This window comes from Gavialis gangeticus, unplaced genomic scaffold, assembly GCF_001723915.1.
Source record: "Gavialis gangeticus isolate Ggan-Ray unplaced genomic scaffold, GavGan_comp1, whole genome shotgun sequence".
Taxonomy (NCBI): domain Eukaryota; kingdom Metazoa; phylum Chordata; order Crocodylia; family Gavialidae; genus Gavialis; species Gavialis gangeticus.
In genome coordinates this window covers 41,704,705-41,718,603 of record NW_017729008.1, presented here as the reverse complement: position 1 = coordinate 41,718,603, position 13,899 = coordinate 41,704,705, and the positions used below count along the sequence as shown (strand labels likewise).

Genomic DNA, 13,899 nt, shown 5'->3' with positions numbered 1-13,899 from the left:
CAAAAAGCTTGCCCAGGATCAAGGTAAGACTAACTGGCCTATAGTTTCCCAGGTCCTCCTTCCTCCCCTTTTTGAAGATGGGAACCATGTTGGCCCTCTTCCAGTCCTCTGGCACCACACCAGAGCACCATGAGTGCTCGTAAAGCCGTGCCAGGGGTCCCGCAATGACCTCAGCCAATTTCCTCAGCACTCTAGAGTGGAGATGGTCTGGACCAGCTGATTTGAATACATCCAGTCCCTCCAGAAGTTCCCTAACTAGTTCCTCACTAACCCTTGGCCTGGGTGCGCCTCCCCTGGGATCTAAGTTAGCTCATTGACTTAATGGCTCATTGTTCTTTACTCCACAGGTATTAACAATCCTCCCTTCTTTTCAATAGTCTCAGTGTTTCATTACTCAAGCTAACCTTTTTTAGTGCAATTTTGCTCTCTGTTAGCTGCTCCTGGTCTCTTTCCTCCTATTTCAGAGCCTAAAAATCAGGCTCTGTCCCTGCTCTTTGCAGCCATAATTCTGGAAAAAAAAATCTTTTCTTCTTTATTCTGCCTTTCAAAAACAAGGACATATTATAGTGTGAGGTGTGTTGTATATTAGAAAATATGGTATTTTCCAGCCCACCTGTGAGGGCACGGGATAAGGCAGCTACATTGCAAGGCTCAGCAAGTCTGCAAAGACCCCAGGCTGCTGAGCAAAAATAGCCACTCCATTTGCAATGCAGAAACTGTCTCTGCTCCCCTCAGGCTCTCAGTGCTCGGCCTCAAGGCCAAAGCCTTTTCCTGAGAGGCACTGATTACGGATGCAGTTTTCCAGCAGCTGAAAGCATTGTGTCAGAGTCCAGACCAAAGAGAGAGAGAGAAAAAAAATCCCACCCATTTCGACAGTGCTATTAACCTCAGGCAGCCCTCCCGCCACAGCAGCACATGGCTCTCTGCAAAGGGAAATTGCTCCTGATTGCAATGAAGATTAGGAGCGTTCCCCTCTGCCATGCTCTGAGAATGAACAAGTAGGGACGCAGGATGCAGTTTCCTTCCTAGCTCAGGGAAATAGTATTGGATGACCGGCAGAGATGAGGGGAGGCAGGAGACAGATGGTTGTACTGGGCCTTATTCTTCCTCCTCCTGGACGATACATGAGACCAAAAGAAGACCACCTAGACCGCTGATTCCTTAACTTTATGGGCCCCTGAACTGCCATCAGTCCCCAGGGCAGCAAGTGCCCTTCTGCCTTAATGCTTAATGGAAGACAATATAAAAGACATAAAGGGGGAGGTATGATCTGTGGACCAGCAGCTTACAGGCCTCAGGGGGTCCACAGACCATATTTTGATAACCACAAATCTAGACACCCAGGGAGTCTACCAACATACCTGGAGAGCAGGTTGTTACAACGCTGCTGTATTGTTTTACCTACCCCACACCTTTTCCTAGTTAGCCCTTCAAAAATGGTGCCTGTCCTAAGCAGGGAAGCTGATTTCTGCTCTGGAATAGAAGCATGGAGATGCTGTAATGGCAGCTGAGGGCTCTGCTTCTCTCCAGCCAATATTTAACAGGGGTAGAAATCAGTGTTCAACCTGTCACAGCCACTATTGGATTGGCAGTAGCTTTTGGCGGAGCAGCTGAGTGAGGGCAAGTGAACTGGTCCATGTGGCCCATCTTTGGCAATGACTCTGGAAAACCTTTTATTCCTTCATTCTGCCTTCCCCAAGCAGGGTGTGTGTCTTATTGGGGTGGTGTGACACATGAGAAAATATGGTATTAGCAAATGTTACACCTATTGTGATCAGTGTTGGCTACATTTTTTTTCGTCAATCAGCATATACAGTGAAGTCCAGTGGTTCCTAGGGAAAAGACATGAAGATGTTCACAGTGGTGATGGGAATGGTTAATGGAAGGCCATTTGTGAAGACTTTCTTAATTACAGGCCATTAGGCCTGCAGGCAATGCTAGCGGCTGCCAAGAATGGTTGTCTAGGAAGCTACCAGGCTATTTGAGGCAGACTGGAGAACGGGTGGATGCGTCACAGCACATCCTACCAGCTCCCCTCGGAGCAGGGGCCATTTAGAAGGGAAATAATGTATGTGTTACTATGTGGGTGTATGGGAAGGAGGATGTTTCCATAGTATTTCCTATCAGTCAACGCCTTGTATAGGTTGGCCATACAGAGGCTTCAGGTTCCCTAGATATTATGGACCATTATGATGATCTATTCTGACTTCTTGCCTAAATGAAAACCAGAGAGTTTCAGTCATATCAAGCTCTACAATGTGTGGCAGAAAAAAGCAATACACCATTGGGATGGAATTCAAATCCATCTCTTCAAGAGAGATCACAGCTGCAGTGCAGTACTGTAGCTAGACTGGCTTTTCCCACCTGCCCAAAGGACCTTCTGTTACTGCCACTGGGTTTGGTCTACTGAAATCTTGCTATTCAGAAACATGAAACAGTGGTGGAACAGCGACGGAGGACTGAATGGATGGGGTTACCTCTCATCGTGGAAGATAACCAGCTCTGAAACTATTTAATGCTTGGGTGTGGAAACCCCTTGGAGTGCCAGAGGACAGAGATATGAGCCAAGGAGTTGGGTCTGATCAGCGGCAATAGAAATGAGACGAGTGATGAGACTTCATTTGGACCTGTTGTGGCTGCTGAGCTGGTGGACAGGAAAGGACTATGGTGGTGATGTCCCAGGACTGTACAGCTTACACCAGTGCTAATGCAACATGTAGGCCAACACCACCGCTACTTATAGGATTTGCTTCCCACAGCAACAACCTCTGAACTCTTCCTACATCGGATCCACGCACACCCCATAGCACTGTGTGACCATACCATTTCCTCTCTTCCCATCTCCCATCCTGCCTTCCTATCTGTTGAGTCCCAAGGGAATTTACAACTGCATTTTCCAAATGGCCACAAAGCAGAGGGGTAGGCATCCACTACAACCAAATCTAAAGGAAAAACTAACAGACAGTTACATCGAGATACCTGTGATAAGGGGAGCTGAGTCTGTGATGGGTGTCTCTGGTTTTGCTGTACTGTGTATTCCTGTAGGTAATTCTCCTTGGTCCTCGCCTTCCTTCGGGATGCGTTCTGGGGACTGAAAATGTCCATCCTGTTTCCCATTGATTTCTGCTGTGTAGCCTGCATCCAGGTCTGTAGATCTGGTCACTACGTGAAAATCTTCCCCTGTAGGCAAAAGTTGGGTTGACAAGGTTCTTTGGGTGAATCTGATATCTTTTCTTATATTTATAAAGTTGGGTTGGGCATTTGACCAGTAAAGTTTGAATAAAGTTCGGTCAGTTGACTGGTTAAATATCAATCACAAAATAATAAAAAGTTGCCAGTTGGTCCAAATAATACGCAGAAAAAGCAAAAATTTTCCATGAAGAAATGTGTCAAAAAACAATTAAAAAAATCGGGTTTCTGTCAAGAAAACTGCTAAAAAAAATGTAGTTTTAAAAAAAAATGACTATAACCTTTGATGAGTAAAAAATATGCAGTCAATTCACCAGACAATTGACAATATTTGACCAGTCCCTTGACCAGCTTGCCAACCCTATGCAAAAGTATTGGTGCAGACAGGAAGGGTGGGTGGCACTAAGCACCGATATGCTGAAAGCAAATGATATAGGAAGGCAGATTAGATTATGAAGGTAAGACTCCCAGGACCACATACAGATGTAGGGGCATGTACCTTATCACGGAAAGACAATCCCGTCTAGCAGGTCAGTACTCTAGGAGCTAAAAGGCATGTGCTCAAACTATTCAGACTCAGAGCTGGATCTACAGGATGCAAAACAAATGACGAGTGGTATCATGAGAACAAGAGCCGGGTGAACAACGTCAAGGGAGTGTGTGAGAAAGCACAAGACAACACGTGTTCTTCGGGTCTACATTGCTGATCACACCAGTCCTTTTCATGGTATTATTCATTATTCTCCTGGCTGAGACACAAATGTGGGTATTGCTGTAGTTTGACTGTATCGCAGTAGCGCCTGGAAGCCACGACCCGGATCAGAGTCTGGTTGTCTTGGACACGGGATGGCACACAGCAAGAGATAACCCTCGCCCCTAAAAACTTCCAAACAAAGGGTGGGATGGGGAAGAAATGCAAGAGCTCGCACAGCAGGGGACTGACCGAGGTGGGAATAGATCTGCGACTTTAGGAATCACAATCCAACCCCCTAAGTGCTGGACCGCATTGCCTAAGCTACCCTGTCACTCTTTGACCCTGGCCCGTGGTAACTCAGGGCTACTCTATATTGTGACACTTGCAGGGAAGGGCCCAACGGCCCATTTCAGAAGCAGCTTGGCTACGTCTCAAAGACAGGAGCTCAGGGCAGGATTGCGGGGGAAATGCTGCTCTCCCATTCTCAGGAACGTCACCGTGCCAAAAAACCTCCCTACCTAACCACTGAACCTCTGATTACTGATGCCCATGCCACCATAGTGGAAAAGGGTGGCCTTGAGACAACCAAAGATGCTTTATTTCTAGACTTAAGAAATTTGTGATATTTAGAAAACTTCCTCTCTTTTGAAGGCAGCCTGGTCTCAAGCAGTATGAAACCACAGCATGTCACAAAGGCTAAACCTGCAATAATTACAAAAATAATAATAATGCCTTATAGCATATTAGCAAAATATATTCCCAGGGGCCAAAGGCTTCTCCAAGCCCCCTTCATATTTGCGCTGTAAAACTGTATTAATGTTTCCCTTAGAAAATAGCACCTTGAGACTCGGGACCTAAAAGCAATCTATAACCCAGCTACAATCAAAGGAAAAGTGTTTCGATCCTCCTCCTCGGCCTCATCTGGGGTTGGAAACTCCACAGTGTAGGAACCACCTTTGTAGTTGCCTGCAAGAGGCCATGCTCACTTCAACGTCTACTGAAACATTACCAACCGTGCCGTTTTCCTACGGGCAGCCATCTCAACTCACCTGTGTGCGCTGCAAAAATAAGGAGAGAGAGACATGAATAAGTGGAGATCTGATTCCTGAAGGGATAACAGGGAAAGGGTAAAACCAGCAAGGCCACGACATTTGGGGGCAAGAATCCAGGTTCAGACCAGTCATTTATATCGTGGAGTTATAGCATCAAAATGCTTTGGCCAAAGGAAAAAAGGCTCGCTAAGAATAACTTCCAAAATGTCAAGTGGCATTGTGTCGGGTTTTTTTTTCATTTAAAAAACAATGCTTCATTTACTAAATTTACTCCAGTGTAGTTTAGGAAGAAGAAAGAAACCTGGAAACCACAGCAAATGCTCCATCCCTCCCCCTCAAATGACTTCTTGTGACTTCTCAATTCACCAACATCCTTGAGACAACTCTAATTTCAAGTCAGCCCAAAACGAAACAAGTGAACCTGGTCCTGGTCAGGATGACAAGGGTTTGGGAGTAGTTTTCCTGCAGCCGTGCAGGGTTGGACCAGGTCCTATGAGCTGGCAGGACCCGGCTGCAGAAGAGGAAATGCCCACATTGCTCACAATTATTAGGAAAATCCAGGAGATTGGCATGAACTCAGAGGTTGTTTGGAGCCAGGGAACATCCTGCGTTGTTCCCTTATGGTAACCATATCATTAACCATCTACAAAAGCATCAGCCTGACCATAAAGGAAGGGTTTTGCACATAAAACCACAGAAAAAGGGACAGGAAAGCCAAGAGTATCAGGGCCAAAATTACAGCTTGGGAAAGAGGTCGAGACTGTGGCAGGGATCCTGTGCCCGGCGCACACTTGCATTCATCTAAGGGCTTGATTGGTGATGCGTCCCCCGCCTGCAGCTAATGGGGTGATATTTGCTGTGCCAAGCCGGGGCGTGCAGGCATTCAAATTGCTCCAATTTAGCCCCTGCTGGGAGTTGCTGCCGGGCCACGTCTCTGCAAGCAGAGCTTGCTCAAGCAGACTCACCACACTTGTCACTCAGTTCGCTCCTCACCACGTCCTTCACGGCTTCCTCCTGTGTTTGCAGGGGGGGAAAGCTTTGTTTCAGAACCAGCATCTATGGGCACAAGGACATCTTCCCTCTGGCCTCCTTCAGGCACTGTGTTTGCACATATCTGATGTTGCTCCACTAGCTAAGGGGCGAAAAGCGGCATCTACTTCACACCCCCGCTGAGTGTCGTAAAGCGGCCTCCATATAGTCGAGAATTAGGCTCCTGGTTTAGACCTACTGGCTAATTCAGCTAACACCGTTCCAATGACAAATACACGGGGCCACCGTTGTTTTCTAATGAAACCAAGTGCTGGTGACGTTCTCACTGGTGTCTCCTGTTGCATTTGGGAAGTAAGGATCAACACAACTCCATAGCCAAGGTGGCCCTTCTCCAACTTGACTTGAGAATTAGAGCCATTGGGTTTTCAAATGGCTCTCCTTCCGCCCTTCAACCAGAAGCCATTAGTTCAGTAGCTCAGGAAGACACTTCCTTCCACAAGGCCCCTCTTCCTTGCTGCTCCACACACCCCCACCCCAAGGACAAGTTTAAGTGGAGAACCCATCACACCTGGATGATACCCAGCCCGGTTCTGGTCCAGAGAAAGGTACAGTCAAAAACACAAAGGGCAACTGTGACAGGTTCCCATTCCCAACTATACAAGAGGTCTCTGTTGGCTGATAGCTGTAATCTAGGTATTATTTTAAAGGGCAATTAGCCACCTCTCTGCCCTCTCTCACTACAGTACGGATCTCTCCCAGAGACCATTCTCTCTCCATCATCAATGCTACTTTAGTCTTTATCCCAAGACGGTCCGTTTCAGCCGTGGCCAGACCTCAAGGGGTTTGGTTTGGAGAAATACCTCCAGCTCAGATGCTCATTTGGCTTCAAACATGTCTGATCTCAGGGGAACGGGTTCTGTAGTGACATACCTCATGCCTCTCATCTCCGGGTGGGCCAGAAATATTGCAAAAGTTATTTTTATTTTTATTTTTTCTGATTCTGCCAATGCCCTGATGAAGTGAGGGGCAACTATGACAACAAAATGCCTGACTTGTAAGCTTTTCTGAAGAGTCTCATCCTGTTAGTATGTGCAATGCCTAATGGACGTTAATGAATTCAACCTGGTAGCACTCTGATCACTTCTCACATTTAGCTGGTGTGGAAGCAAAGACCCAGAGAGATTAAGTGACTTGGCCAAGTTACAGAAGGGTCCGGTGGTGGGAAATTCCTAAACCCCAGCCCCACTTTCCTTGCAAGGTCATCCTTCCCCAGGCTTGGGACACAAGAGAAGCCCAGCTGTTGCAAACCTTACCCAAAGATCATGCCCCAAGCCTGAGCCAAGGGCGTACATTGGTTCTTACTGGCCGCGTCTACACATACACATTTACTGTGCAGTAACCTAAAATTACTGAGTAGTATGGGTGTGTGTCTACACATGCATGCCCATACTGTGCAGTAACTATGGCAATTTATGCCAACTTGGGCATAAATTTGATACCTGCATTATGCAGGTATCAAATTTATGCCTAATTAGTTACTGCACAGTAATGCATGTGTAGATGCCTCACTGTGCAGTAACAGTGTGTGTGTGGACTAACTTGGGACTAACTTTAGTCCTAAGTCAGACCACGCACAGTGTTAATGTGCTTTAACATCTGCATGTGTAGATACCGGCCTATTTCCACTTACTGCGCAGTAGATTTAATGCAGCGTAAATGCACGTATAGATGCACCTACTGAATGTGAACTGGCCCAGGCCCCCACTCACCTTCACACCTCAAGGAGTATGAAGCTGCCTCCTGGATTGTCTTAGCCCATGTTCACAGGGCCATCTGGCCCCTGGCTATTAATGTAAGTCTTCTGTGATGGGGGAGAAGATACCCCCTAGCATTAGAGCTCCTCATGATCTCCCTGTCTTCACCCAGAGCTAATGGGGTTGCCCCTCCTGCTTTCTTTCATGGTGTCTTTCTCCCTGCATGGCTGTGATGGGTAGTCCACTTCTCCCCTGTACCTTTCTTTTATCAGATTTGATAAGAGTTTTCAAACACCTGAAGGGGGATTATAAAGAGGATGCAAACAGAGATGCAGGAGAGAGGACTAGGAGCAATGGCCTCAAACTACAGCAGAGGAAATTGAGGTTGGAGATTAGGAAGAGCTTTCGGACTAGGAGTCATAGAGAAATATGGCTGGAAGGGACCTTGTGAGGTCATCTAGTCCCTACTGGACCACTATACTTGACCACTAGGAGAGTGGTCAAGCATTGGAACAGGCTATTTAGAGAAGTTGTGGAATCTCCATCCCTGGAAATTGTCAGCTGCTTGGCTAGGATGGCTTAATCAGGTATGATATTGCCTCGAGCAAGGACCCGGACTAGTTGACCTCATGAGGTCCCGTCCAGCCCTATTTGCCTATGGTCAGGAATTAGTTTCACTCCTTTTCTGGCAGCTGCGTCTCTTCTGACACACACTGTTCTGTAAGAGGTGATCTCTGAGGCTTTTGGCCTGTCCCTTTACCGTTGGGCATGATACATCCAACCAGCATGATGTGAGCCGAGTGTCTTCCATGCAAAACCTGCAGCAGTAACAAACTGCACCGAGTGGAGTCTTCTCTTCTCCCTCTTAGGCAATAAAAACCCTGGTTTTTGACTTGGTTGGTTTGCTTGTTATTTGGTGGTTGATGGGAAGAGGCAAGTGCTGGCACTACAAAGGTCATTCTTATTACAGCAGAAAGACTTTGACTTACCTACTGACATGGCCTGAATGCACAATGACAGATCTGCTCTGAGCATAGAAAGGAAGCCTGTGCTAATCTGGCTTCCTTGTTTAGCTTGGTTGTAGCCTGTATTGCAATTACACTGCTCGCCACTCTCTTTCTGGCCCAACCTGCCGGTTCGGGGCATCTCGCCATTCCAGAGCAGCCCGTTATTCCAAATGCTTTTATCTAGTGGGGATGCACTGAAGAAATTTGCTGCTAGTGTCTCCACCCTTCTCCCCATACCTCTTAGTGGTACTTGGCCCTAATTTCTCTTTTCAGGCATGTGTAATAGGCAGCGATTTGGGGGAAAGTACTCACAGAAAGCCCCGGTTCTCCTTTCTCTCCTTTCAGACCGGTCAGCCCTTTTTCTCCCTGTTAAAATAGAAAGGAGGAGGTGGAGGGGGGGAAAGGCACAAGGCTCAAATGCAGCATTTGTCACAAATGTGGGATGATGCCAGAAAATAGTGCAGTGAATCAAAGGGGCTAGAGTTATCCCAGCAAAGGACCATAGAAATTAGTCGGTATATAAAGGGTCCTTGATCCTAAGAGCTGGTTGGCGTTTGACCAGTCTCAAAGGATCTGCCCCATGGCACCATGGCATCTGCCCCATGGGGCTCCTCGTGGGGCTAGAAATTGGCCTTTGCTCCCCTGCTGCCTAATTTTTGGACCCATGGAGAGCCCCGGGCCCCATGCACTGAATCAAGTGCCTATGCCCAGGGCCCAATACCAGTGTCAGGGAATGGGGGGGTGGCAGTGGTGGGCCCCCAGGACCCACTTCTGGTGCACAGGGGGCAGGAGGGGGCAATGCCAAGCCCTGAGACCCAATCCCAGTGTGTGGAGGGTGCAAGGGGCTGGCTCTGGGCCCCCAGGGCCCAATCCCTGGGGGCAAGGAGGGGATGGCGCTTGACCCCAGGGCCTGGTCCAACCCACAAATAAGCCCTGCACCACTCATCTGGCCAGTGGGACCAAATGGTTGAGCACCACTGGTCTACATTATGGTAGCAGCATGTCTCCACCAGGACACATGCCCCACAAACGGGCACCAGCAGGCATACTCCATGCCTGACGTGAAGTCATTAGTGGGTGGACTCTGAGGCTGCTCTTGAGCCCTGAGTCCCTGGCCTGATTGAGAGCATGGGGCCAAAGGCTGTATAATTCCCAGTAGGAGTGTGCCCTCAGATGGGCAGGGCATGGGTGAGACAATGTGGGCCTTTCCTGGCTGGGACATGCTGTTGTGCTGGTGATGGCAAGGCCAAAAAGAGGCTGAGCACCTAGCCGTGACAGCCAAATTCCTGTTCCTGCATCATCTGGGTGACGCAAAAGTCATGGGGTGACAGCTTGGCCTCAAAGCAGGGGGACTGTGATGCTCTTGTGCCGAGTGCAAACAAATGCTGGATGGAAATCTTCCTGGGGCCACTGTAGTCACAGCTTGGAGGACCCACCGCCACCAAATATAAGGGGAACGGAAGCCAAATGGCAGATTGAATCACTCAGTTCACTCACTCACCTGCAAAAGCTGCTTGGAGACCTTGCAAAAATCAGATTTGCTGATTCTAAAACTCTGGGGTCAGGAAAGAGAAAAAGCGCAGAGAGCAAAGGACAAATTGTCCCAGCGACAGCAGCTGGAGCCATTTTTCTAAATTTGCCTGTTCTTCTGGGGAACAGAAATGGAGCAGATTACATTAACCTCCAAGGAAGCATGGAGCTAAACCTATTAGGGGCCAAAATGCAATGGACGCTCACTAACGCAAGAAGGCCGGGAGTCAGGGATGTCGACACCTGTAGCGGATGGGAGCTCAGCCAGAAAAGACGACCGGGTTAGAAAGATCAGAAGCAGACTCAGTACGGAGAGGGAGGGTTTTAGGACTAATCGTTTTTTTGCAAATCTGTCCCCCGTTTCCCCACAGCCAGACACAGAGGTGCAAGCGGTTTGTCTCCAGCTGGTTTTCGCCTCCTGTCTGACTTAGCTACTTGTGCGTAGGCAAATGTATGCCTGGTGTTGTGTGCAGAGCAATGCAGAGATCTTCATTTCTTGCGCTTCCCCCTCTTTTTTTTTTCCAGCTTGTGGAAGACGGGTGCAATTTCCCTCAATTAGCAGTGCAAACGGAGAGAGCAAGACTTCAAAAGAGGGGAGCTTGAATTTAGGTTCAATCTGTATTTAGGTATCTAGAGGCTGCAAATGAGAGAAGAACAGTGGGGGGCATATGCTCGTCACCCCCCTTTCAGCATCTGCTCTCTGCCACCGTGCGATGCAGGAGAGTGGGCAAGATGGACATATGGTCAGACCCAGTCAATGGCAGTTCTTATGATCTTCTGATAAGTAGACTGATCTTTCAAAAAACAAACCACCAGTAACTCCCATGGGCTGCTGAGTTGTCTGCACTTTGGTAAGCCAGGCCAATTTATTTAAATGCCAAACATGGACGTAGCAGCCTAAGTTCATGTTCCTGCTTCTGAAACTATTGGTCCTTGCTTTGCCAACGGGGTCTGCCGGGCAAAATGATTCCTGCCTAGCTGGCCCTGGGATCCTTTGAGATGACATTGAAATGCCATCTATTTATAGTGCTCTTTAATCTGATCCCATGTCCCTCTCTGGACAGCTAAAAGACAGATGCTCTTGCACAGAGCTGTCTCAAAATAGGACATCACCATAGGAAGAACGGGAACACGTGTGGTTTTTGGAGTTGATGACTGGCAAATGATGAAAAAAGGCAGAGAAATGCATGGGATCAATGATGGGGAAAAACAGGTGGTGGGTTTGAGCTGGCCAAACCTAGGAGGGGCACAGCCCTTTACACACACAGCTGGTCCCTGGAGTGAACAGAAATTCACTCAAATTGGCCACAATTGCCCTGGGAAAAGTGTTACTTCAGATACTTCACACTTATTTCATGTGGGACAGTGGGCTTGTACATCTGCAGGCATACATCTGTACACCTGCCATCATCATCTCACGAGACTGCAGAGGTATCACTAATGATGCCTCAAGGAAAATCCCCCACCCCAAACAGGAAGATCGTCGCACAAACACCAGGATCCTTGCTGAAAACAACGCTACCGGCATTGAGTTGGTGATCCTCAAGCACCAACTTTGTTGTGCCAGACATGGTATATGGATATATGACTCTCAGCTTCCAAAAGAAGTGCTCTGCTCCCAGCTTAGCTGTGGCCTGAGACCTTGCGGTGGCCAGAGGAAACACTACAAGGACCTACTGAAGGCAGACCTCAAGAAATCGGATGCTGACACCAAGAGCTGGGACTCCAAGCCAAAGTAATCAGGATGTGTGCAAGACGCAATCTGGCTTGTTTTCTTTTGCAAGATGTTCTTGAGTGAGCACGGGAAAAACCTATTAGCAAATGCTGCCTTCCCAAAGCACAGCTGGCAGGCTGGCCCTGCTCCTAGGGGGTCAGCAGAAGGCTTCCTAGAGAGTTTGGGAGCATCCAAACATACGAATTGATACTTACATAGACACTTCATAAAAAAGTATGAGCATTACAGCCATGGTGTAAGAGATGTGGATGTCTGATGTCAACAGAATGACATAAGATGCAAGTTCAGTTCACATAGAGACCATCCCTTAGGTCTACTGGGAAGTGCCAAAAATCCCCAGTCCATGTAGAAGGACTGGAAATTTTTGGCACTTCCCAGTAGACCAAAGGGATGGTCTCTATGTGAACTGAACTTGCATCTTTTGGCAAACATGCAGAGCTAATGTCTTGCAGGCGTCTTGCAACCAGGGCTCACACCTTGCAACACCTTGCTTGCGGTTGTCATGGCTGTGAATATTGAGGTCTCCAAGGAAATACACACTGCAGCAGCAGCCCAGATAGCACCCGACAGCATGCTCATGCACAAAATGCTGCGGTGCCCGAGAGAAAGTGGAGGAGCAACACCAATAACCCAGCAGAGGAGGGATCGAGCCCAAAGCCAGGGGATGAACCATTAGATCACAGCTTCATTTTTCTCTTCTCTGAGTTGTCCTCGGTACTAACCATCTCTCCTTTTTGGCCGGGTGTGCCCGGCGGCCCCCGGAGGCAGAGCTGAGGTCTTCCTCTTCTACCTCTCGGACCCTAAAATATCAAACAAAAGGGTCATTCCCTTGCCTCCAGACTGACTACTGGCTTCTGGATGTCCCCTGCCCTCCTAAATACCACCCGTGGCGTCATAGGATTTCAATCGCCAAGGATGACTTGGGGTTTAGTTGCTCTAAAAATGCATCGCCCTTCTATTCATGCCTTAAATCTAGTTCCTTTATAGGGAACTACATTGTTCCCTATGGAGGGAAATGCCCAGGGAACAGGAGCCTGTGAGTCAACCAAGCAGGAAGGTATGGGCCATCATGGAGCTCCAACTTACCCAAGAGCACCAGGCAATTAGCAGAGACCCCTGTCTAGGTCCCTTTTTTGGGAGTCCCCCCCACCCCACCATACACAGTGTTTTTCTTTCTCTCTCCCCATCTCCCATCTACTTTCTGCTGCTAATTTAATCAACTGTGTCTCAGCAGCAGGGAAAGCACTTGGATGACTGCTGCTCCCTCCCACACTGGCATCTGGATGGCCTCAGTGATGTATTTCAGCCCTATGAGTTTTTTATTTTAATTCAGTGGAACGGGAAGGAGGAGTGTGGGTGTGCAAGGAGCCTTCTCATGCACTCTCGTTAATCAATGCCAAGGCTGGGACCATTAATGATCTCTTACACAGATTTTCTAGTGCATGTGGCTTGCACCTCTCATCTGAAAGCTCCAGACTGTTTAACCATACATGCGGGGGGGCGGTCTGGCTTTAGTTGCCTTTCCCCGGCTTTTTTTAATCCATTCTTCATTTCAAGGAATGACAGGGAATGACGAAGGACATCTCTGTTAGTGCATTATCTCCTCCCAGGGGTTGTTAAAAGCTGGGTGCGTCCCATTTCCTGTCCTGGGAGAATGGGTAGGGCTATATTGGCTTAAAGGGAAGGGGTTCACCGAGGGGAGGCCTATACCATGGGGACAGGGTGCTCAGTCTCAGGCAATCAGCACTACCCTCCTGGTCCCATCCTGAACATTTTGGCCTAGGAAATGGAGCAATGAGTGTGTCCCTGGCACCCAGCTTGGGGCCAAGGCTGGGTATACTCAAGGGCTGGTGGCTTGGGGCATCCTCACTGCCCCATTTGCAGGATGGAGGCACGTGACGCAGGTGTGGATGCCCTGGGGTTTATCCCCTCAATGGTAAAATTTAGC

The 13,899-nt window shown here is 48.2% G+C and overlaps 1 protein-coding gene across 1 annotated transcript in view; it reads right to left on the bottom strand.

The window, feature by feature from the left end:
* The window catches only part of LOC109292083 (collagen alpha-1(VII) chain-like), a 262,997-nt gene that overhangs the window by 14,352 nt on the left and 234,746 nt on the right, over positions 1–13,899 (bottom strand). The window contains 4 exon segments of the mRNA XM_019509339.1: positions 2,980–3,209; positions 5,897–5,949; positions 8,999–9,052; positions 12,674–12,751. Of these exon segments, the coding sequence (XP_019364884.1) occupies positions 2,980–3,209; positions 5,897–5,949; positions 8,999–9,052; positions 12,674–12,751 (415 nt within the window).